Source organism: Drosophila mauritiana, chromosome 3L (genome assembly GCF_004382145.1).
Source record: "Drosophila mauritiana strain mau12 chromosome 3L, ASM438214v1, whole genome shotgun sequence".
In the NCBI taxonomy this organism is placed as follows: Eukaryota; Metazoa; Arthropoda; class Insecta; order Diptera; family Drosophilidae; genus Drosophila; species Drosophila mauritiana.
In genome coordinates, this window is record NC_046669.1 from 16,464,708 (window position 1) to 16,490,761 (window position 26,054).

Here is a 26,054-nt window from a genome sequence, read left to right on the forward strand (position 1 = left end):
GTGATGAAAAATAAATGTCACGTTAAATAACTTAATTTGGTGATTTTTACTGCATAATTACATCTTTAGTTAGTTGTAGTGTGTCTTATTGTTCCAATTTGTTCTCTGTGCATCTGGAGGTGTAGGGCAATGCAGCTCTACTATAACTATATAAATATATAGGGCAATCTGAGCGTCCAACAGTAAAGTGCATTGTTCTGTTGTTGTTGGGGTAATCGCATTAAAAGTCGTTTAATCGAAAGCAAAAAGAGAACTTTCCCCACCCCACCCCGCCCCACATCGTGGGTTAAGTGGGTGGGAGCGGGCGGTATAGAGCAGGTGGGGTGGGGGGTGGTAAAAGAGGGACCACAGCTCATAATTGAGATTTGTTGCACTCCAGCGTTGACTTTTATGCGAGCGCTTTTATTGTTTATTGTTTACAGCGGCAACATGTAAGTGCAATTACTGCGGAAAATTGGATTTCCTCGCTGCGGAAAAGCTCTCTGGCTGGATCCCTGGGATGGTCTTAGCGCTTGAGCTTCGCTTTTCGGTAGGTGGCAAACAAATTGTTGGTCAAACAATGCTGATTGCTCTCTAGCCGAAACAGGGCGATACTCTATACTGAATAGGATATAGCGAATGAGGGGGTGGGTGGGTTGATGGCACAGCCCCAAAAGTTTTCCAATTGCGGTTGCCGCACGCCGCTTGCCTCTATAAACGAAAGTGACTTTGGGGCTTATCAATTGTAATTGTGGGTCCGGGTTACCTACACCTACATACTGCTCCCAGCCCCTGCGCCACGCCCATCGCGAAATGCTGCGGGGCCTAACAAGAAAAGTTGTCGCCGAGTTTGACTGTCTATCTGTGCGAGAGTGTGAGAGTTTGCTTTCAGGATACAGTGCTTGACAAAACCATAAAGCCATGTACCAGAAACTAATGAACAAAACTAAAATCTCGTTAAAAGTGCTAAAGTGGCAACTTTCTGACTAAAATTATGTGTATCAAAAATTAAAAGAATGGCCTATAATTAGTAGTAGTAATTAGTTTACTATAATTATAAACACTATTTGATTATAAATTTGAATTCTATGCAAACTTAATTTTCTAAATCTTCAACAGAGTTTCCTTAATTGGCTCATTAAAAGTTTCAAAGTACCAAGCGTTATGTCTCGCACTGTAGCAAACTTTTGGCTTTTAATTACATTTATCTGGCAAAAGTTTTAGCCCCGAAACTAGTTTTATTTGTTTGTCATACGCATTTCTGTTGATTGTACACCATACGATATCAGTTATTATTATATTATGAAGCGCTTTTTATGCCATTGACATTGCCATTGTTCCTTGTCGCCCATTTCAATTAAATGAAAATCTTTGCCAGATGGTAAAAGCGCATTGCGTTCGCTTTTTCGCGTCTGTTTTTGATGTGACAAAAAAGCCTTGTCGCAGAGAAGGTTCTAATCTGAAATGAACACGTTTTAATGGCATTTTAATTGTTTATTCTGCGATAACACTGCGCATCTTCTCTCCGCTGAAGACTGAAAGCAAACAGAGAGATACAAAGTCTGTTTAACAGGCAGATAAAGATAAGTCGCGAGAATGGGAGGCTCATTCAATATAGACCATATTAGCACATCTGGCACGGCCCGCATTGGTGCATCATAAGCTGTCGCTGGGCAAACAAATGTGTTCCTCAAGGTCCCCAAAAGCATTGAAATCCAGAGATGTGAGCTCCCCATACAGCTGCGGGCATTCTAAATTCACTTGAATATTTAAATATAGACTCTGCCCGTGTGATCTATCTTGTACTTGGAAATCTGTCAAATTGAATTTGTTTCTACATCAATTACGGAAATGACATTTATTCGGGGAGAGATTTTTTGGTTAAGTCTCGTTTATTTTCGTTTGCTTTAAATTAAAATCGATTTGTATCAATTTTTTGAGGGACTTTTAATCACGTCGGATGTTTGAATCTACATAAAAAGTATCTATTAGTCAATACTTCCGATTTAACTGATATATATTATGTTTTTATGCTTTGCTGGATAAGTAAATATAATTAAAATCAACAATCATTTTCATTTAATGCTTCCTCAATCTAGAATTTACTGATAAATATTATAAAGATAACTGCGTAAGCCAAAATAATTTCACCCGCCGTGTAAAATGTGTCTTATCAACATGTTATTCTGAGTAGCCCCCTTTAATTATAGAGCATTCTTCATTTCCTTGGACTTCAAATGTAAACATAACACAATATATATCTAGATCTTGCGAGAACCTTGACTTTGTGTGTCACAGAAACATGACTCAGCTGCAATCGCATTAAATTATTCAATTTATTTGCATTACCCGGGGGACAAATCTCCTCCAGCCAGCAAAACCTGTTGCACTTTTCCGCATCAAAGTCGAGAGCAATTAGCAAACAGTTCCTCATTTTCCAGACAAGTCCATAATAGGACAGCTGGCATTTCGATACCATATACCCTGCGTTTTCCATTCCACATAGCCATTTGGACAATCGCCAGTCCCTGTGTTTCCATTTGATAGCATTTAGGTGGAAGAACTCACATCGGCTTATCTTATTTTGAACGCTAACGCAGTTTGGCCTCCGTCGATGATTGAGCAAATGGAATTTGGCAATTTCGGTTTTGGGCTTGGAGTTTTTCGTTCTCAGCTCCCCCGATGACATCACACACACACACACACTGATGGCCAATCCTACCCAGGATTGCTGGGTGCGTGTGTGTGTGTGGGGGGAGAGACCTTTATTAATCTTATCAAAAGATGCTTTTCTACCTTTTATTTTATTTCATTGCTTGGTCGTTTTTATTTTCGCTAAATGTCAGACCAACGGGCATGCCATAATCGTGAGCTCATTCCATCAGTCCCTTTTTTTTTACTTTTGTAATAAACTTCTGAAAAAGAACTGCAAGGCATATCTTTTCTGAACCTTTGACTGATGATTAATATTTTAAAAATAGTTAGCTAATCTGATTTACTATACAAACTGCCATTTATCTTTCTGTGTACTGGGCCTACGCACAATTCCACTGGTGTGGGCGTATTTATGATTGTGATTATTTTGCTTGTAGCTCTAATTGAAAAATAAGTAAACAAGCAATTATAGAAATTCCCAGCCCGCAGAATACCACCGCGCAGAGGTAAAATTAAATTCTTGGATAGTAAACAAATGCTATCGGAACAAAGGTCAAATTAGCACTTTAATCAAAATGTCAATGAGCAAATAACGCGCACCGACGTGCCGAATGAAAGGTGATTTTAACCTAAGACGCGAGTTTCTCTTATTTTCGTGGAGGTGGCAGCGCGAATCACCAAAGAAGAACCGACAAATTGTGCCGAGTCAGGCAATAAGAAAAGATATTTAAGCAGAAACCCACGAGAGCCAAGCCAAGTTCATTAAGACAAACGGTAACAGTAATAGGAATAAAAAAAAGAAGCGGATATAAAGCCAAAAAACCTTAGTTCAAAGTGCGGTTAAAAGTGGCGTAAAATGGTGAAAATGCTCGATCTGGACCGTCACGCAGAGTGCCCACTGTGGGCGGCACTGGCCTCCTCGGATGTCCCATGGACGGGCATGGACTACGCCTGCCTCAACGTGCTCAGTATCTACTGCAAAGTATTCGATAGGAAGGAAATATACGATCTCATCGTGAGGTAAGGCATTAGCCGCGTGCGCAAAGCTGCCGCTGGATGGCGCCACCAGAACTTGCGTTCAAGCATAACGAAGCTGCGCACAGTGGAATTTTTTTTTTTTTATTTTATTTGTGCTTTATCCCTTATATGTATATATATGTACATTTCATTAAAGCTAATGGTATAATTTGGTATTTACAGTGTTTAGCTAAGGCTTTCATCTGAAATATTTATTAATTATGTCTAGTTGACCTGTTTTTAGTTTTTTGTATAACAATATTTATTATTTATTAAGGAAAACAAGGGAGAAGAAAAACCTTAATTGACTTACAACTAACTTAAAAAAACTAAGACTTGAAACAAAAGATTGTTAATATTGTATTTTTTGTTGAACTTTTTGTACACCTACTTTTATATGTAGGTACTTAGTGTTTGTGTAATAAGGTAAGTTCATTATTAATTTTAACAGCTTGTTTTGGCATATTTGAAGTTTTTTGATATGAGTTTGAGCACATCTACCCCAAACAGGTGACCCATACATTAATATTGGATTAAAAATTGTTTTAAAAATTATGATCTTATTGGATATTGATAATTTAGATTTACGATTTATTAGAGGGTACAGTGTGCAAATAATTTTATTAACTTTCATAATTGTGTTGTTGATGTGGTATTTAAATGTTAGTTTTTTATCAAAAATTATACCCAAATATCGAATGTTGTCAACCCATTGTATTGGAGAGTCTAGTATTCGCAACTGTCTATCAGGAAGATAACGAGGTTTCCTTCTTTTTGTAAAAAATATAGCATTCGTTTTATTAGGGTTAATTTTAATTTTCCATTTTTTGTAATATATGTCTAATTCATTTAAGTAACTCTGCATGGATTGATTTATCTCGCTGTACGAGAAACCAGCACTGTAGACAGCGGCGTCGTCAGCAAACAGTGAAAGTACACAGTTTGTAGCTTGTGGAATATCGTGTGTAAAAATATTAAACAATGTAGGTCCTAAGACAGAACCCTGTGGCACACCTGCATTTAAAATTCGTCTAGCAGATTGACTACTGTCCAAATTAACGCTAAAGTATCGATGTGTCAAAAAATTTTGAACTATTTTAATGAGGTATATGGGAGTTCCAATCATCTTTAGTTTGTGCAACAGTCCGTCATGCCATACAGTATCAAATGCAGCCTCAATATCAAGTGTAACCAGCCCTACAGATTGTTTGGATTGGATACTTTCTTTAATATAATTTCTTAGTTTTAAGGTCGGCAGTATGGTATTTAGACCATTTCTAAAACCATACTGTACCGTTGGTAGTGTGTTGTGTATGTCCAAAAATTTCACCAATCTCAATTTAATTAATTTTTCCAGAATCTTGGACAATCCGCTTAATAGGCTTATTGGTCGGTAGCTTTCAGGGTTATCAGGAGGTTTTCCTGGTTTGAGAATTGGAACTATTTTTGCTATCTTCCAATCCCGTGGGAAATAGCCTGCCTGAAGACAGTGATTGGCAATGTTAACAATATGATTAATGGCGCTTGTAGGAAGGTTTTTCAAGGATATATTAGGTATTCCATCAATTCCAGGAGATTTTCTAGTATGGAGAGCTTTTACAATTGAAAAAACCTCTGGATAAGTGACTCTACAAATTTCTGCGATGTTGTTTGGGGTTTCAGCTATAGATTGTAAAGATATTTTGACTTGGTCAATTGTATTTTGGTTTGAATATGAATGTGTCAGATTATGCTTCAGTTGAAAGACATCAGCAAGAATATTCGCTTTTTCTTTTCCAGAAGCATATATTTCATCAGCTTTACTTAGACACGGAACAATTTGTTTTCTTTTTTTAATTGCTTTGGTTATATTCCAAAAGGGTTTGCTGCATTTATCCAGCTTTTGAAGTTTATTGTTCCATTTTGCATTATTATAAATGAAAAGCTCTTTTCGTATGATGTAATTTAAATGATCACATCTTGATTTTAGTAATGGATGACGTGACCTAAACCATTGTCTTTGGATAATATTTCTTGTTTTAAATAATTCAGTTATATGTACAGGGAGTGTAAGCTTGGAGTGATGTATAGGTTTATGAGGGACTGCTTTAAGAAAGGCATAATTGATTACTCTAGTGAAAGAGCCGATTAAATTATCAATATCCAAAGTCGATATCTGTGAGCAGTTGACAACCACCTCTTCAACCATCAGCCTTTCATTTATAATTCTCTTAAAAAGCGCCCAATTTGCCCTTCCCAAAATCGGATATGTTTTTACATTGCGCATAAAATTTGTAGAGTATTTAATAACCACTGGTAGGTGATCAGAGGAAAGCTCTTGCATTACTGCTGGATTAGCCAGCTGGTTAGGGATATTAGTGAGGCATAGGTCCAATGTTGATGCTTTTGCTTTATGGTTATGCGGAATATATGTGGGTTGCGTAGGGTACAAAATACTGAATTTTCCCAGGTCTGAAAGTTCATTGAGAATTTTGCCCCAACCATTGGCTCGGGTACACTTCCATGCTCTGTGGCGCGAGTTGAAGTCCCCGCAAATTAGAAAATTTCCATTTATTTGTGAGATCTTAAGGAGATCAGATCTATACAAACTTTTTAAATGATTATGGTCCCAAGATAAATCACATGAACTAGGAATACATTTTGAAGTATTTCCAGCAAAGTAAATAGAGTAAATTTTTAGACTGGAATTAGAGTCAGTGTTGATTTGTATACCTACATTTTCAATAACATGACTTTTAATGCAGGGTATTTGTTCATGTATCAATGTGTTACTAACTGCAATGGCAACGCCGCCTCCCCTACTTTCCTTCCTGTCATTTCTGTATATAGTGTATTCGGGTATATTAAAACGGTCACTATGAGTCAGCCACGTTTCATTTATAAGTGCTATGTGAATGTGATTATTTTCTAAGAACTTGATCAGTTCTATACGTTTGTTTCTAACGGCACGAGCATTCCATGCCATAATATTCAAATTATCAATAAAATTATTTGTTTGTGTAAACATACTTAATCGCTAACTGAGAAATTACTTGAAATTGCTCTCCCTTATTGGAGCATTCATTAAGTCTTGTTATTAATTCAGACAAAAGAGAATTTATCTCTTCACATGAAAAGAGATTAGTTTCATTTGTGATATTTGCTTTGGGATTAGGCAAAGTATGAATATTGGTGAGTGCATTACTATAGCTACCAAAGTTGAGTTGTTGCACTCTCTTAGTTTGAGTAGGCAATGAGATCTGGGGTTGATTTCCAAAGAGAGCAGATGGAGCGATGTGTTGCTTAGAATTCCTCATTCCATGAGCTTCCAAGTTATTTCTTCCAATGCGTTGTGATGAGCGTTTGGAAAGTAAATTGAGATAAGAAATTCGGCATGGGCATGTCAGTTCTGTCGATGGATGGTCGCCTTTACAGTTAGCGCATTTTTTGTTGTTTACGTCCATACATACGGCAGTCTGGTGTGATCCAGCACAATGGGCACATGATGTTTTAACTGAACAATTATTTGATCCATGTCCAAATAGTTGGCAATTGTAGCATTGAGTAATTTTATTCTGCAATTTCACTTTATACTCCCAGCGTACTTTAGTGTGGTTGACATACATAAAGTTTTTGCGCAGTTCCTTTACTGTGATACTTTTGTTAACGAAATAAACAATGTACAGTAATAATTCATGATCAGACTTAGTTTTCTTTTCCACAATTTTGACTTCGGTGCATTGTAATCCTAGGTTTTGTAGCATGGATTTGACAGTTTCAATTGGTAGTTTATCCAGCCCGGATAAAATGGCTTTGTATGGCTTGTTTGATCTAGTATCGTACGTGTAGAACTCACAGTTATGTTCCTTGAGTTGGTTACAAGCTGCATTGAAACAGTCCATATTTGGTAAAAATATTTTAATTCCAATTGAGATGGTTTTAATAAAGTAATCATCAGTTTTAATTTTAGCCATTAGCTCGTGTACAAATTTTGTATTTTGTTTAATTAATGTTATAGGAGGTGGTTTGATTATTATTTCATCAAGTGTGTCCGTTTCAATAGGTTTATCATCATTATCATCGTCTAAAGTTTGTAGTGGACGAAAATAATTTGTAAATTGCTTGGAGCCCCGTTCGTTCTGGCGCTCCACTAGTGGTTTATTCCTTTTAGTACGCATTTTTTCAACGGCAGATGCTTCAGCATCACCAATTGCATCACTTGAACGTTTGATTGTAGTCCTTTGCGAATATCACAATTAAAGAAGAAAACAGAAAATATCTAATGTACACCAAAATGTTCTCAGAGAGAACAGAAGATAACGATCGCAGCGTTCAATTTTTACAACCGCGTTCGACAAGAGCTAGTCGAAGACGGGCGCACAGTGGAATGAAATTAAAATTTATTGATAAAATATTTGTATAATATATTTTTATGTATTATATCCAGGGTGGTGGTTATTATTATTATTATTATTTATTTATTATTATTACTTAACAATCTCATTTCCCTCTTAATTTCCAGGAAAACCTGCCAGTCCTGCAAATGTCCTCGCGAGGCGCATGCCATCTATCAGCAACAGACTACCAACGTGCACGAGCGACTCGGCTTCAAGTTGGTCTCTCCGGCGGATTCGGGAGTGGAGGCGCGGGATCTGGGCTTCACGTGGGTTCCGCCCGGAGTGCGTGCCTCCTCGCGGATCAATCGCTACTTCGAGCAGCTGCCCGACGAAATGGTGCCCCGGTTGGGCAGCGAGGGCGCCTGCAGCCGGGAGCGACAGATCTCGTACCAGCTGCCCAAACAGGACCTCTCGCTGGAGCACTGCAAGCACCTGGAGGTGCAGCACGAGGCATCCTTCGAGGACTTTGTGACGGCGCGAAACGAAATCGCACTGGACATAGGTAAGGCTTTTATTATTACACATTGTTGTTACACATGGGGGAATGGCTTCAGTTTAAATTGCCTGACCCCACCCAGAGTGACCTAACTGATTGCGTTTCGCATTATTTTCCGGTTGAATAGCCTACATCAAGGATGCCCCCTACGATGAGCATTGTGCGCACTGTGATAACGAGATAGCCGCCGGCGAGCTAGTTGTGGCGGCGCCCAAGTTCGTGGAGAGCGTGATGTGGCACCCAAAGTGCTTCACCTGCAGCACCTGCAACTCGCTACTCGTGGACCTCACCTACTGCGTCCACGACGACAAGGTCTACTGCGAGCGCCACTATGCGGAAATGCTGAAGCCCCGCTGCGCTGGCTGTGATGAGGTGAGTCGTCTTTGGGTTAACCCCTCCTATCCGATCCCTAATTGACAAATATTGTGTGGCACACTTTTGGGGCAACGTCTGCAGATGGTATCTGTGTGTCGCCTGGCGAATCGAGAGTGTCCGTGTGAGTGAGTGCTCGCTGTCACGGGCTCTGGTTTTTATCGCCCGCCGCACGCAGTTCACGTTTATTGCATAGGTGCGGCTATCGCCCTTTCCAAAGGTTATGACATTTTCATTGAACTTCACTTGGCTGCCCGTAGGAGTCGGGGATCCCGGGGATATCTATCCTCCAGCTCCGCAAATGCAGCGACTCGCGAGTGGCGTTGGCAACAAAGAAATGAAGGCAGTTCATTGGCAGCATTGGCTGTTGACGCGTTGTCATCCGTCGAGCGGAAGTTCATTGCGAGTGAGCCGGAAATTTGTGGCATTCGGTTAAGGTTAGAGATTCCTACAAATTGCTGCAGGTATCCGCAATTCGTTATTGATGTGTACTAACTGGTGTAGCTCGATTGAAAAGATCCTTTATACATTTATTTTGATTTTAAATAGATTGGGGGTATAGTATGCAAGTGAATAGATGTTTTTCATGCGCGTTTTTCGTGTTGATTGATTTTTAATTAGAAAATATTGAATAAAGAAAATAAATTCGGTGTTATTGTAAAAAAACACCAATATGTTTAAATTCATTCAATTTAAATTCCCATCCCATGATATAGAAACACTTTCGCTTTCGTTGCGAAAAGCTAAATAAACATATGAATATATTACCACCCCAGATGACCCATTTATTCATATAAATCTGTGTATTTTTGGCACAATTTCTTATGACAATCAAATGACGAGAATAAACAAAAGAATACAAAAATAGTTTGGCTTTGTGGGGCAAGAACACAATTATGCCGCGTTTGACAATAATTATACTGATTCTGAAAACCCAGAAGAGAACCACAGCGAAATCGGCGATAAAGAGCCTCTGAAAGCTGCTGGCAAATGTTAGTGTCAGTGCCAAGACGAAATTTATGGCAAACATTTGTGTGCAATCCGCTCGGAGGCGGCGAAATGGGGCGTGGCGACCCTGGCCCCAGGCGCTGGCCATGCCAAAGAAAACTGATTTGCAAACACTGGGAACAGTAAAAGTCATTCGCATAAGAATTACGAATGCTTAAATATATTTTTCCCACTTTCGAGAATACCAAATTTTATAGGCAAAATAAACAAATGAATTGGGCATTTTATAAACAAAATTGTATCTCAACATTGTACTTTTAAATGTTATTTTTCTTAAATCGCAGATAAGATGTGACCATTAATGCCAAATTAAACATTTTTATGGAAATTGGCACCTCTGTATATTATTGCAGCCAACTGTGCGTATAAATAATATGTGTGGTATGCAGTTTAGAAAGATAATGTTTTTCAGAAAAACGATTATTAATGATTTAAAATGTTGCTTATTTATTTAAAAATAATGGATATTATTATTATATTATTATGCTGACATCATTCGGAAAGGAACCTTAAATCTTTATACTTGCTTGAGATTCAAAAACTCTTCATTATTTTATCGAAATGACAGTTTCATTTGATTTTCCTTATCTGATTTATGGCCATGTCGCTTACTGTTCTCCCGCACGAAAACGGCGAGCAAAGCAGAAAGTGGCGAAAAGTGTTTTGTGGAAAACAGCAATCGAAGCATAGACCCAAAAATAGATCCCCCGAAAGAAAAGGGGGCGCGGCCGGCGGGGTGTCGACTAAACTGATTAGAAAATCCGCTTTGGCCAATTCCGATTGCTTTGGCATTTGACACGGAGGCAAGGCAGTGCAACGGCGGCAGCGAACAGAAGCAGATACATTTGTGTTGCCAAATTGCCAGCGACAAAAGTCGGCGATGTCTTGTCAGTTCTACAGGCCTTTTGCTCTCATCGCTGGCCGTCAATTAGCGCCGTTTGCCATTTGAACGGATTCGGTTCTTGGCGGTTCTCTCGCCGCTGATTCACTTGTTCTCTAGAAATCGGGGGACCCATGGGCATTGGCTGGGGCATTAATCAGTTGCAAGACGATCGATTAGCGGAAAACAAGAGCTCGCCGCCCGAGCAACTGCATCCGCCTGGCGATTTCGCCCATCTCCGATTCTCCTCGCTCCGCGCTCTCATAAATCGTCTCAAAACGTAGATAAATGAATATATATCGATGATTGGTCCAATGATTTGTGAGCGAAAGTGAAATAAATATTTTTCGAATTACCTAATCGGCTGGCCATTAACGTGAGTGGTGTGAATTTTTCGAGTGCGTGGTGAATATATTTTATATAATACGTGTTAGCCGATTCGGTTCTCGTCAACACATACTCTCATTGCATCGGCGAGCGTTGGAGGATTCGGATTCCGTTTCGATTCTGGGCATTACGCAATGGCTGCTGAGGAGACGGCGCTTACCGGCGTCGGCGAGCTACTATTCTCGCTGCTAATTGGATACCTAGGTGCCCTGGAATTCGCCTTTGTGGCGCGCCATCTATACCACTGGACTTTCCAACATCCCGGCGATTCTTCTGCAGATGCAGCAGCTGACTCTGAAGAACTGCCTCGCATGCGAGAGCGATTGGATAAGCAGATCAAGGAGGCGGCCCAAAGGGAAGCCCTGGCAGGAACCAATGTCATGCAAGATGGTGTCCTATATGTCAATGGAATACGAGTGGATCCTGCTGGAGATAAAAGAGAAGCTTTGGCAGCCGAACTGGCACGTCAACAGCAGATCGAAGCCGATACGAGGCGTCAACTGGCCGAAGCCGAGGCCAAACTGGCAGAAGAAAGACTGCGAGTCCAGAGGGAGAAAGAAGAATCGGAGGAGCAGCAGAGAAAGCTCGTAGAGGCGGAAAGACAGCGCGAAAGAGAGCAGGCGGAGAAAGAACTGCAGGAACAAAGGGAAGCCGAACGCAGACAGCTAGAAGCAGAAGAAAATCAGCGTAAACAGCGCGAAGACGAGGAGAAAGAACGCCTAGAAAACGAAAGAAGGCTGATAGATGCCGAACGGGAAAGGGAGGAGAATGAGCGAAGACTGCAAGCAGCTGAAGAGCAGCGCGAGCGAGAAGAAAACGAAAGAAGAATCATCGAAGCAGAGCGTCAGAGAGAGCAGGCCGAAGCCGAAAAGGAGCGAGCCGAACAACAAAGGATCCTGGCTGAAGCCGAGGCAGCCGAAGCCGAACGTCGTCTCTTTGAAGCCGAGATTCAGCGAGAGCATGATCAAGCTGACGAGGAAGAGCAAGCACTGAGGGATGCGGAGATTGTAGAGCGTCTTCTGGCAGCAGAAAGAGATCTCAGTCCAAGCGCTACAGAGAGCGAACTGGAGGAGGATGCTGCCATCGCAGAGCAGTCGCGTCGCCTGATCTCCAGCAGAACCGATCTGGAGCAAAAGCAGCGAATGATTGAGGAAAACGCCAGACGCTTTCTTGAGGCTGAAGAGGAGATGGTGATGTTACAGCAGCGCCAACTTCAAGCCTTCCACAGCCAAGAGGAGGCAGACGAGTATGCTGGCATGGAACCCGTGGTGGAGGAGCCGTGTGTGAAGAAAGTGGCTCCACCCAGGTTTCAGGAGCCTCCAGAAGAACCCATGGTGCATAAAGTGAAAACTCAATTTGGTCAAGGAAGTGGTTCTGAAGACGCCTACTCAGCTAAGTCCAAAACACTCACCTTCCCTGGCGTATCGGATGAAGGATCCTCCCTTGAACCCAGAACTCCGTACTCCAGTCAGCAGTCGTCCTTCAGCACGCAGCCCTCTGATGAAGGCAACAGAATCGAAAGTGAACGCCCAGAACCCGAAGGAGAAGATCAGATACAGGAAGTCCAGTACACTGAGGACTATCTTCGTTCTCTAGATGGCATTAAGAATCGTCCTTTGATGCGAGAGGATGGTTCAGGAAGAAGAAGGGCTTTTAAGAAGCGACGATCCAGTGGAAGCTCGAACTCCTCACGGGAGTCGCGCGCCTCCCGCGACGAGGAACTAAAGATGTTCACCTCGCTAGAGGAGGAGGAGTTGCGCCACGGCGACCGGGAGGACTATAACCCCATCAAGTATACGAGCGAACCTACCCTGAGGGTTAAATCCCACCGACGTCACAAAAGGAGTCCAGCAAAGGATGTTAGACCAACGGCAGAGTCGACCACATCCTTAGAGATGCTCGGTGAGGAGAGCACAAATCCCTGGGGAGAGGTTGTGCCGGAGCACTATAAGGATACCGAGTTCTGGAAGCGGGAAAAAGCGCTCTCCATAGACGAGGAGGAAATCGAACTAGAGAGACCCTCCAGGGGAGAGGATGTTGAGGATGAAGCCACAAATGAGCCGAAGTCGTCCTCCTTTGAAGAGGCCACTGAGGCACAAAACGAACAGGCAGTAGCCGCCCTAAAACAACAACTTTCCAAGGAGCAGGTGGTAAGTAAATGAATCCACATGTCGAGGATCTTTATCAATGGCTTATTATGTGTGCGTTAGGACAAAGAAACGGAGAAGGACAACCCGCAAGCAGTGGAGGCCAGCGACAGCAACAAATCCAATGTAAGTGCGTAGGACAGACACCTGGCATCATTTCTCACCCACTAATTTCGACCACAACCTGATCCAACAACCGCAGACACCACTGCCGCAAACTAACTGTCCTAACTGCTTTACCTCTTTGCTTTTCATATTGCCTCTGCTCCCACACTCCGCTTGCTTTTCCGCTTCACCTTTCCCCCAAAAAGCTGCAAACCTCTACCGCAGCAGAGGAGCAATCAAGGGGTGGTTCACCTGGCTTGCGACGCAGTCCACGTATGGATGAAATGGAGCACTATCCGGAGCGCTGGTCCGCCAGCCAGGAGCAGCAGTCAGCGCAACAGCAGCCACCGCGAGCAGCACCAGCCATCAATGTCCAGCAGCCGGATACGGCTCCTTGGCGGGATCAGTACGGATTGCTAATGGAGGGACTCAGCGATTTCTACGACTTTACCGCATCTGTAAACCCATCGAGATCCCGTTCGGCATCGCGATATCCCTCACCAGCTCCCAAGAATGTGGCCAATTTGATGGATGGGGACACGGAGCGATCGCTGGAGGTTTACGACGACACTCAGGAGGGTGTAATGGCAGGCGAACTAAACTGCGAGTCTGTACTTCAACTTCTGGAGTCGAACTTGAATGAAACCGAATCCACAAATGACCAACTTCAAGTGCAAACTGTAGCCGATGATGCCAGGGATGGTAAATCCATACTACCCATGGTCCACGAACCACTTGAAAGCTCTACACTTGGTGCTGTTTTGGAAGAAAGGGGACGCGAGCCTTCTGTCGGAAGGATTCAATCCAGATCCCGCTCCCGTTCACCACTTCCCACGTCAGAGAACCTAGAAAAAAGCATTCATAAGCGCAGGGAGCGATTAATCAAACAGAACGATGAACTCGCCGAACGTCTATCACACTCAAGTTCAGAAGGTTCTATGGAAATCGAAACTAATGGCAATGGAAGATTAAGTCCAACACTGGAGGTCACCCTACCACAGCCTGTAATCGAGATTAATGAAATGGCTGACAAGAACATAGAGGATGCGGAAACTACACCTGAAGAGATGAGACTTTTTGTAGAGACCCTGAGAGCTGAGAGGAATGCCCGCTCAAGATCCCGATCTCGTTCCCGTTCTCCTCTGCCAACGGCTGGTAATATAGAAAAGAGCTTGGAAAGTCGTAGACTTAAACGCATTCAACACAATGATGAAATCTTCGAAAAACTACACGATCAAATGTCTTCGCCTCAGATCATAATAGAGTCCGCTTCACCGCCATCTTCACCGCTTCCTCTACCCACAATATCCATTGAAATTGCCGAGCCACCGGAGGAAAATGCTACCCAAACCGAAGCAGAACCTGAGGATACACCGGAGAGCATGGCTAGACTCTTCGAGCAACTTCGTCTGAATCGAGTGAGATCCCATTCTCGATCCCGGTCGCGTTCGCCACTTCCAACACCCGCTAATTTGGAGCAGAGTGTGCAGAAGCGCCGGGAGAGGCTGATTGCTCAGAATGATCAATTCTTCGAGGTACTCCAGGAAAGAGCAAGGACCCCGGAGCCAGAAACCCGTTTGACCGTTGAGTACGTCTATGAATATGTTCAAGAGAAAGATGAACAGGTTGGTGTAGGTCGCGACAAGCGATCCTTGTCCCCATCTCGCTCCCGGTCACAGTCACAAGAAAAAGTGCAAGATGATTTCCACTTGATGCTTAACCTGGAGGGTAGTGAGTTGCGCACACTACGCAAAAATAGCGAGGAGTTGGAAAGTGTCCTGGCCGTGGGTGCAAAGCAGCGGGAGGTCGACATGGATGCCCTGGAGAAGCTACACAATGCCAATGAGGAAATAGAGCTTCGCGTGCTCAGCCCCACTAATTCGGAGTTAGAGAGAGTGGTTGAGATGACACGTGAGAATCCGGACTTGGACCGAACGGTTTCTGAGGTGGCACGGGATCTGCAGGACGAACTCATGGCCAGCGGTTTCAAACGCTCCACCTACGTGGGGGAGTCCCTAGATCTAGGCAGCGATCAATTTAAGGAGCTACGTCGAGAGGCAGCTCAATTTCAGAGATCCCGAAGCCCATCTCCAGGATCGAGCATGGACTACGCTCGAGAGCAGGCTGCAGCTCAAAGGGAACTCCAAGCGGCCATTCTAGACTCTCTGACCGAAAGTCGTCTGGGAGCCAAACCCAAGACCTACTCCGAGGAGAGAACTGGCGAGTTCGAGGATATATCTGCCGCCCAACTGGACGATTTGCGTCATCGTACGGCCGAGTTCCAGCGATCACGTAGCCAGAGTCGTTCGCCTTTGAGGGAAGAGGAGCTAACTCAGTTGAGGGACATCGAAGCGGAGTCGGCTAAGAGGGAGCTGCAGGATCAGTTACTAGATAGGTTAGCCGCCTCGAGCATTAATTTCGAGAACTTCTCGCGGCACTTAAACGCAGACTTCTTGGACAGCGAGCGAAGGGCCTCGGACTCGGCTTTAATGGGTGACATGGAACCGGATGAATACCATCACTTCCGTCGCTATTCACTTGCACAGGAACAGCCCGTCGAGGAGTATCCCAGTGATGACTATGTTTATATATCACAGATCGAAGTGCGAACTCTAACTGGAACAAGGACTTGGTTAAAAGAGGATTTTTACACCCAAGAACCAAACGATTTTTCTGATTCAAAAAGTCCGGTTAGGGATGAAGACTCCTGGGCAAGAGCTGTTTTGGCTGCAGAGGCCGAAGCCGCTGAATTCGATTCCACCAATGCCATCTATAGCTATGATATTGTGGGAGACCATGAGAACTTGGATCAGGACAGGAGCAGCTCGAATGACAGCGAGGACACACGACAGACGGTGGTGGAAATTGATGACGAAGATGAGTTTGAGTTTGAGTTGGACGAGGGAATCTCGGATAACAACGAACGCACCCAGCCCACCGATGAATCCCACCATGACACCTCGGAATGTGAAGAGGCAGAAAGGAATGCAGATCGCTATGAAAATCGGGGAGCTCAGGATTGGGAAGAGGTGGATGATGTGGAGGATTTTCTCGACTACGGTTTCGACGATGGTGCTGTGGGCGGAGCAACCCCGTACTCCGATCCGGACTCCTTTATCGAACAGATCTACAATGAGGCCATAAAGAACAGAAAGCAGTCTGGAATTCTAAGGGAGTACGAGACCATGGTTCAGGAGCAATTGCCTTCGGATCTCAGCGAATCTGAGAAGGAAAAGTCCGGTTCTGACAGTGAGAAGTACGCTTTGTGGGCCAAGACCAGGGAACTGGAAAGATCGCATTCCGGTACCCGACACACAGATGTTGATATTGCGTTGGGGTTGATACCAGAAAGTGATCATCGCGATTCTGAGATGCGTTACCTAGGTGATGCGCATGTGGTGGCACGACAATCCACAAGGTTACGTACCCGATATGGCTTTAATCCTAAACTTGAAGTTGGCGACCTAGAAGATGACATCGAGGTGGACCTTAATTACAAGCCCAAGAGGGAGTACAACTGGCGCAAGAACTTCCGACTGGACGACAATGAAGAGGGAGAAAGAAGAGTCCAAGTTAAGACAGAAGAGGATGAAGAACAGGAAGCCAGAGATCAATTTGAGGAGGAATTCGGGTGGCAAGATCGAGAACAAGAACAAGAAGAAGAATATTATCAGGATCAGGAGCAGCCACTGAATGCTAATGAAGAAAACGGCGAAATGGAAAACGTAGAGCTATTGGAAAACCGCAGGATCAGTCTAGGCGGAGAAAGTATCACCCTCTTCAGTCGTAGTCCTGTTCGAGAAATTTTACCAGATGTTCCTGAAGAACTCCCGCAGGAGGTAGAAGCATTCGAGGAACAACCAGAAGCAGTGGCTCCATTGGAAGACTTGCCAGCTGAGAAGCCCAAGAAGAAAAAGAGCAAGAAGAAGCTGCGTAAAGGATCTAAAACCGAAGAGGAACTTCGGGATGATAATGATTCGGATACCCAAATGGGATTCTCTCGGCGCAGTGATGACCAGGAGGCAGCGGATCCGCCAAAGAGAAAAACACGCTCAAGGCGAAGCTCACGAAGTAGCTTGACCAATGAAGAACCCAATGGAGGTTCAGGACCCTTTTCACCTAGGAGCAGTCTTGCCTTTGTGGGTGAATCCTTGGAGGGCATAGCTGAGTTTGAACCACAGGAAAGAGAGGAAGAGCAGTCCACCAAGAAAAGGACTAAGAAACGCAAGAAGACCTCAACAAAGGAATGCAAGGAGGAAGCCAAAGAAGAGACCCAGACCATTGACGATTCTCACTTGGATAAGGCACTAGCTGCTGCTCTGGCGGAGATTGCCCCCGTTTCGGTGTCCACCAATTTGACCCCAGAATCCACGCAGCAAAACTTACTTTCCACCATTAGCACTGGACAGAGTGTCTGCATAACCCCAGCGTCATCCATCGAAGAGATTGGTGGATCGCCCTCCTCGACTTCAACTACGGTGGCTGCAGTGGTACCAGCGCGATCCGTGGTGGACACCTTCGATATACTCAAAGATGCCAATTTCTATCCGCTCTTCTAGATCGCTTGGTTTGCAAACTAAAACTTCAACCTTCACACTCTATCACCCATTTGATTTACTCTCTATCTGTTTCTTATAGACATGATCATAAGCCAAGTCAAGCCAAGCACAGCCCAGCACAATCCAGTCCAAGCCACATCCAAAACCGAGCACGCTGTACATGAATTCAGTCCCAGTTAAAGATCCAGTCACCAGAATCCAGCATCCGCTCCTCTGACTGAGGGTAAACACCCGTCCACGGGATCCCAGAGATTCCGATCTGTATAAACTATGTAATTATACTAACGACCCAGAAAAACCTTGAAAGCAAGAAAAAACGAACGATTGAAGGATTGTTTACCATAGCTGTTAGTTTACTTAACACTTTTGTCTTTATAAAAATGACGAGAATAAAAGCCAACTGAATAAATGAAGAAAACATTTGGTTGTACTCTGGTTGCTATTAATAGTCATACACCCCATCGAAAATCGCATCTGCGGTTTGTGCCAATTCTGCACCGGTCCTCGAAATACTCGGGCATTGAGATCATTCATGCCGCGGCAGCGGTGTCACCCATCAATGGGCCACCAAGTGCAACCGCAGAAGAAGAGGGTTCATAAATCTTCTCCCACAATTGCCCATGTTATTCTGCACAAAACTATCTGTGGCCCAATTTGCATTTTCGCATGATGTCATCGCTTGACACACACGGCTAATACCAATGAGCCAACACTCAGGTCCCAAAGGAAAATCTACGCCATATAGATTTACTCGATTTTAATGCTGTTGTCATTACGACTATAAACGAAACAAAAACAATCTGTCATGAACATGAGTTATATGTATATATAGTATTGGGGCTCACACACTTGGTTTTCTTGGGTCTTATGTCTGAATGATGGCACTAAGGTCAGGGCTAAGTGGCATTATGTTGGTCTAGAATTTGTCAATGAAAATATGGGGACATCTGTTGTTCTTGGTAGAAAGCTAAATTATGTCAAGATTCTAATTAAAAACGCAAGTTTGATCAAAATAAACTTGGAACATAAATTTAAGCAATTCTAACTTTTTTTTGTGAGATTGTATATTGTTTTATCCCAAAAGTATGCTAATCCAAGTGTCCAACTTTGCATTTCATTCATGCAGATCGTTTTGTTTATGTTTCAGTTTAGGGAAAAACATTATTTTTGCACTTTCCTCACTCGTGTTTTTTTTTATTTTTTTGGCGAAATGCCGCTGTCAAGTTTTATATGTCATATCCTTAGTCAAATTAAGCAAAAGTCAGCCGCAGAATGGCGACAAAGGTTCGCGGCAGATAACAAATTATCTCAGCGACTGTCAGGCCGCAAAAGGGGGAAATTGAAAATGAAAAATTCCCAAAATATTTATGACAGGCCAACAGGAAAGTGTGTCACTCGAGTGATTTGTTTACGCAGCTCACTTGGCTTTGTTCTCCATTTTTGCACAGGGTAAACAGGCCATTTGGAATATATTTCTGTAAAAGCCATTGCGTAATGCATTTTGTGCGGCAAATAAATGTATCTCTCCGAACTTGCGTTAGAGCCACATCCAAGCAAACACGGCCAAAACGTTGCCAAAAAGTCTTATTCAATAGTTTTGTCTTTGACATGAATTCATTTTTCTTGCGGGGCGCACTTAAAAGCCTGCGGTTATATTTTCTTTCATATTTTACCCCAAAGTACAAGTGTGTGTATATATAGTATTTGCACTGCGCGCGGAAAATTGCCTTAAATAATTTTCTAAAAAAATTCACTTGAATTTCGTGCGTTCAGCTGGTAAATGAATTTTATATATTCAGTGTGTCAGTTAAATGAAACACCTTTTTTTTTGCACACCGCCATACAGTTCTTCTTGCATTTTAAAGATACATATTTAAGCGTCATTTTATCATCATCATCAATAATATTCCAGAAAACATGATCGACCAAATGAAAGACATATTAAAAATGTGCCAAATTAAAATCAAATCTTTTTGGGGCGCAGCTGTTCTTAAACTTGAACTTATAAAATTTACACAGAATAGGCTTCTTGTCTCGGGAAAGTTTCCCTGTTTGACGTTGATTTTCGCTCAATACCCATGAAATCAGAAATATAAAAATACGCTGGAATATTCTATACCGCCTATACTGTCTATATGTGCTTTTGCCTGAATTTATGACCCAATTAACGCTTTAACGCCTGCGTGAAAAATGCCAAATACTCGTAATGATGATCCAAGGGAGGGGAGGGGGGCGGGGGGACAGCGGTCACATCACGCAAAAACTTTTTATCAAAGATTCGCGAAATGCGGCTTATTTTTAGACCAACTTGCAGATTGCATTTCACTTGGCTCCATTGCAGTTGTTGTTGTTGCTCGTGTCTGCGGCGAAAATAGCAACAACTAATATACACATGCGATGCATTATTTTATAAGTATGTGCATATAGCCAAGCACGAACATATATCATACTGTATATGATAGATAGGAGGAGCATGGCCAGCGAAACTTAATTCGCACGAAGAAGTTGAGCCGGAAGCGTAATTATGTATTTTGATTTCAAGTAAAATTAAAGTGTGAAATTATTCTGCCAATGACCTTTAGATTATTATTATATTATTATTATGGATTATTATGCAATTTATTATTACAAAAACTACATATGATAATGTTAAGATTTTTGCTTAGATATCTTTCTTTTATATTCATTTGATAAAGTAGACAAATTAATCCACAAAAACTGATTAAAAGTCTGAGATTTTATTAACATTTTCCCTTGTGGTTTATATGTTTAATCCCCCCGCTCCCCTTTTATTTTGACGCATCCCACGTCAGTGGCCACATCATCATTAGAACCATAAATTTCCCATCTCAGCAGTGAATCAGTTTACATCAACATTTGGATTCTTAAACAATGTGCATGTATTTATTGTGCTGGCTGCCCTCTTTTAGCCAGAACATTTCACGAGCTGTTGATTTTGTTTATTAATCATTTTAATCGGACTGGCTTTTCGTATTCCCCGCTTGGTTTAGACGGCCTTCTTAATAGCTTTCTACCACTGAACTGTCACTAGAACATTCTTTCGGCCCATTTGGCCATTTGTACTTGTTAGTTTTCGCCAAACTTACCTTGGATGGCTGCCCTTTGGTGTCGTTTCAATTTGTCTAATGGAAATTTGTTCTGCTGTTTAATAAACATCGGTTATTAATTGGGTGAAATATATTAATTTGCCAGAAAATTTAAGAACTGATTTAGGACCTGATGAGGTCATGGTGTATAAGTGTTCTATTAAAAGATACTGAATATTGATGGACTTTTTTTTTCGAATGCATAAGATAATTGAATGGTTGCCATAATTATTAACTTGCCCTTGATGAACGCTACTTTCAAATCATAAAACAAACAAATTTTTGAAATTTACAAGGGGGAGAGAACATAACAAACATAAATTCACAAAATTAAAATGAACTGATACAAACGCACCCTTTCTATTTATGGTATTTCAGAATTTCGGAATTTTTTCTTACATTAAATTGAGATTATTTTTCCAATTTGCCGGCACACCTGTTGGTTCATTTCAATTCAATAAACATTGGCATCTCAATGTCTGTCTGTATGCCAAATGCTGTAATAATGCAAGAAAATCAAGAAACTGCGGAATGCGAAAATAAATTCCATATATTAATACAATTTCGATGGAGATCAATTAGGGAATCTATTGGAAAATTTAAAAATACCGCAGGGTGCGATAAGCCAAAATGCCAGACGCGCAGATCATCATCGTTTTAGAATCGTTTTAGAACCGATCCAAGGGAAAAGCGATTTATGCTCCACTAGATGGCGATCGTGTCGTTTGTAGTGCAGTGTGGGAAGCGAGAGAATTTTCCTCGCTTTTCCATTTGCGCGAGTGTGTTTGTTTGGGTGTCGTGTGCACAAGCGCCAGCAACAACAAGAAAAACACACTACATTTCATTTGGTGAAAAATTGAAAAATTTTCAAAACTCTGACATGCGATTTAAGGGGGGCGATTTTTGAGTGTGCAGGGGGGGGGGCTAACGATTTCCGAGGGTGGCCAAGCATGCCACACCCCTTTGACCGCCGGCAGGTGGGGCAAACGCCCACAACTTTTGGCACCTGAAATGCGTTCGATTTTCCATTTAGTATTTTTAGCGGTAAGCGCGAACGATATATTGCATGCAAATTGGCCGAAATCGCTGAGAAAATTACCCCAATTGCATTGCAAATTCAATAATGCCGTTAATTATTGGCGATATTTACATTGTCTACCGCAATAATTCAGAACGCCCGTCTCTGGCGCTCCGTAAAAATAAATCTCTATAGAGATCCAAAGATCTCGACAGATGCTCTCTCTCCATTCTGCGCCCATTTGGCTCTGGCTCTCCGAGATTTTATTTTTACACTTGGCGGTGGCGAAACTAGATACAGAGCGGACTGAAAGCGGTGCAGCAGGCGTTTTGAAAAACATTTTCGGAAACCGCTGCGCCAGTTGAGATCCCGACTCGGCAAAGTTCATACCGTGCTGGACCTCCGAAATCGAAAATCGAAAATCGAAAATACACAAAAACTAACACACATCGATATACAGACACACGGCCAGACAAATCCACAAGATACAATAATTATAGAAAGTTCAGTCGGTCATTAGAGCGAGCGAGACAGCGGGCGCGATGGCGGACGTGGAAATTATGCAAACGGTGCAAACGGAAGTGAAGAAGACCACGAAAAAGGTCAAGAAGTCGTCGAAGCGGCGCGAATCCGAGGTCCAGATCAGCGAGGTCGAGGTGGACGCCACCATCGAGGAAAGAGGGTAGGTGACCTGTGTCATGTGTGTCCCAGCACAGTTTTGTGGCAGTTCGTAACGAAAGTCTTCTTCTGTAATCATATCTCAATTCTCTTGTGCTCTTTGTCCGATCATCCCAAAAACTTTGTTGTACAAAAAATAAAAACATTTGCACATTCCAATCGAAAAGATTCCAAAATCAATATATGTATACAAACCAATGAAAACTCTTGCATATCGAACTTTTACAAAACGACACACGTTACTACTCTACTTTCCTCGGCCAAAATGTTTACTAAAAGGTATCCAACAAGTCTATCTAAGCACACCCACCACCACAACCAGTGCCACAAAGTAAAACAAGCCAAGTAACACCCGAAAACTGCACTGCACAAAATGAAAACAAAACCGAAAACTATACAGAACACACACAATCCATGTGATATATACCCCCATATATTTTGTTTATGCCCATGTGCGATGTGAATCGATATCTATATCCCCCGATCTCTGTGTGTGCTTGCAGTTAATTTTCAGTGGCGAGTACACAAAAGCCATGGACAAGGACTGGCACTCCGGACACTTCTGCTGCTGGCAGTGCGACGAGAGCCTCACCGGACAGCGTTACGTCATCCGGGACGATCATCCGTACTGCATCAAGTGCTACGAGAACGTGTTCGCCAATACGTGCGAGGAGTGCAACAAGATCATTGGCATCGACTCCAAGGTATGTGAGTGTATTTCAACCATTTCGACTGGGGATCGTCGATTGGGGCCAATAAACTGTTCGTAAACCGAACTTATGGCCATAAGTGGGTAGTCAAAACATTTAATAACCATTAAGTAGGACAGAAATGCAGGCAGACGGCAAATATGGAGCACACTTCCCTTGAGAAGTTACGAAAACCAGTTCCAAAAAGAAATGGAATCCATAAATATTTTTGAAATCGCTGCAAAGACTTCAGATTACAGCAGTTTAACCGAAAAATAAAATTGAATTTTAATGTGATTTTTATGTTTGCGCTGTGAACTTTATGTGCATTTTATTATCATCGCGCTTTTATTTTGTCGGTTTTATGCGTCTAGCCATAATTTGTTTTAATTATCGCGTTAAAATTAGAATGACAACTGCAATACGAGAAGAAATGCAATAGCTTACGTTTAATTTGTTTTCGGAATGTGTGTAGAATATGCGAGCAAGGTTTATTTAAGTTCTGAATTTATTTAAGGGTTTCATTGCGTAAATAATTTCTCACGGTCTATGCAGTTTGTATTTGTCAAGTTTGAAAAATGTATTTAATATAAGGGCAATTAATATGTCTGCCAACCAAAAATACAATTTTAGGTAATTTATTTTGCTTGGCTAAAAGCCCAGCACTCAACAGCCCAACGGAAATCCACATTCTATTTCAAATGTTTATATGCCAAAGAACAAGATGAACTCTTATAGTTAGTGAAAAAATAATAATTTAAAAAAGAATATTATGGCCTAAAGTTAACTAGTTATAAAAGCAATTTAAATAAGTTTTCCAAAAGTTTCCTATTATATATTCACTACTTAAGGAAACACCTGAGTGTATCTAAATAAATCTAAACTTGTATCTCATTCCATTTGTTATCCCTCCCTTCACAGGATCTGTCCTACAAAGACAAGCACTGGCACGAGGCCTGTTTCCTGTGCTTCAAGTGCCACCTGTCGCTGGTGGACAAGCAGTTTGGAGCCAAGGCGGACAAGATCTACTGTGGCAACTGCTACGATGCCCAGTTTGCGTCCCGCTGCGATGGCTGCGGCGAAGTTTTCCGCGCAGGTAAGCTAAATTCGTGGGAAAACTGTGTGAAAATCGTGGCATACTTGCGGGCGGAGACAGAGTAATGGCAGCACTAAAGTGAAATGATTGCCATGAGAATCTCGGAATTCAAGTTCTTGTTGTTACCGTTAAGGATGGCTAATTGTTACCGCTGAATGGAGTTTCTAAGGAGCCGGGAGTTGGTCAGGAAACTGGTTCGGCACAGGTGGATGTGCACAGGTATCCCGTATCCATGACATATCTCGAACACTTGATCAATTTATAATACGAACGCAAGGAAATTGATTGCCTTTGGCTAGCTATTTGTTAGCCAAACTAGGCTCATAGTCATTGGAGTGGACTGCACGTATGGGTAATAAATCTTAGCTTATTGTCAAGGCCTAAACATAATTCTTAAGTCTCAAAGGTCAACTGGTTATAATTAAACCAAATTTAAAGCGTTTTAAAGGAGCAATGGACTTAGGAAACAGTTCAAAGAAATTAAAATCAATGGCTATTAAAATGTAACTCTTTTTACGTTTTGAACATTAAAAAGTCAGCTAAAAGCTTGAAATTACACTCAAGTAAGGTTTACTTATTTAAACAATCAAAATGTTAGCCGCTGATTTATGTGGTCCACCCGAATTGATTCGCACACCGTGCATTCCAACCAACGAACTTGCCACACTCGAGTGCGTCCAGTTTCGAGATGCAAAGATACGAGCGCTTACGTAAGTGCGTTGATGTCTCGCCTGCAAGTTCATTGTCACCTGTCCACAGACTCGGTGTCTTTAATGAAACGGGCAAACTGTTCCAGCCCACGCCAGACCCTGAACCCGCTCTCCAAATGCCCCGTTCCAACCCGCTTTTCGGTGGACAAGGTGTCTGCTGCTCCGTTTTCAATTGTAGCGCAAATAAATATGACAGAAAGGCAAACAGTGTCGGAATACATTGACTTTGTCAGCGAGTGATAAATTTATGGCTGATAAATGCCGCAGATCAGTTCCGAACACCAACACCAGATACGATACGATCTTAACCGATCCGATCCGATCCGACCCCTCGGCACGTTCCCAATTTGGCCAAAACACCAAGGGGGCCGTGACACTTTCGCGTTAACGCAAGGTTGCCAACCACGCGTTGCCAATTACGTGTAGAACAGGCCAGAAGCCGTAGATACAGTACAATATCGTATTGTTGATTTTCCTGCACTTGCGAAAAGTTATTTCAATGTCAGGGCATCCCACACACCGCAATCCGTCGGATTGAGAGATTCTGCTGTTTATCAAAGGTGGATCTCGGGTTGACAGTCGACACGGCAGTGACCAATTTGGGCACCAGCTAATCACCGCATCAAGTGCATACTAAATACTGGCGATTTACCAACTCAAAACATGATCCCATCCAGATCTTTTGGATTCCCACTGAGCTCACCTAATCCCACACCAGTGACTCACCATATAATATTCACGGATGCCTGTACATTTTTTGTTTGATTTATTTACT

General features: G+C 42.4%; 1 protein-coding gene across 9 annotated transcripts in view; it reads left to right on the forward strand.

The window, feature by feature from the left end:
• Positions 1-26,054, forward strand: part of LOC117140418 (four and a half LIM domains protein 2) — a 61,253-nt gene that overhangs the window by 27,665 nt on the left and 7,534 nt on the right. For 2 of the 9 annotated variants that reach the window (XM_033303297.1, XM_033303298.1), the window contains 4 exons: positions 8,153-8,529; positions 8,651-8,895; positions 23,288-23,488; positions 24,395-24,569. In XM_033303297.1, the coding sequence (XP_033159188.1) occupies positions 8,153-8,529; positions 8,651-8,895; positions 23,288-23,488; positions 24,395-24,569 (998 nt within the window). Of the gene's footprint in view, positions 1-3,075; positions 3,655-8,152; positions 8,530-8,650; positions 8,896-10,463; positions 13,321-13,380; positions 13,444-13,628; positions 18,426-22,460; positions 22,789-23,287; positions 23,489-24,394; positions 24,570-26,054 lie in introns of those variants that run through there. The other 7 variants (XM_033303300.1, XM_033303299.1, XM_033303294.1 and 4 more) reach the window with 7 other exon arrangements.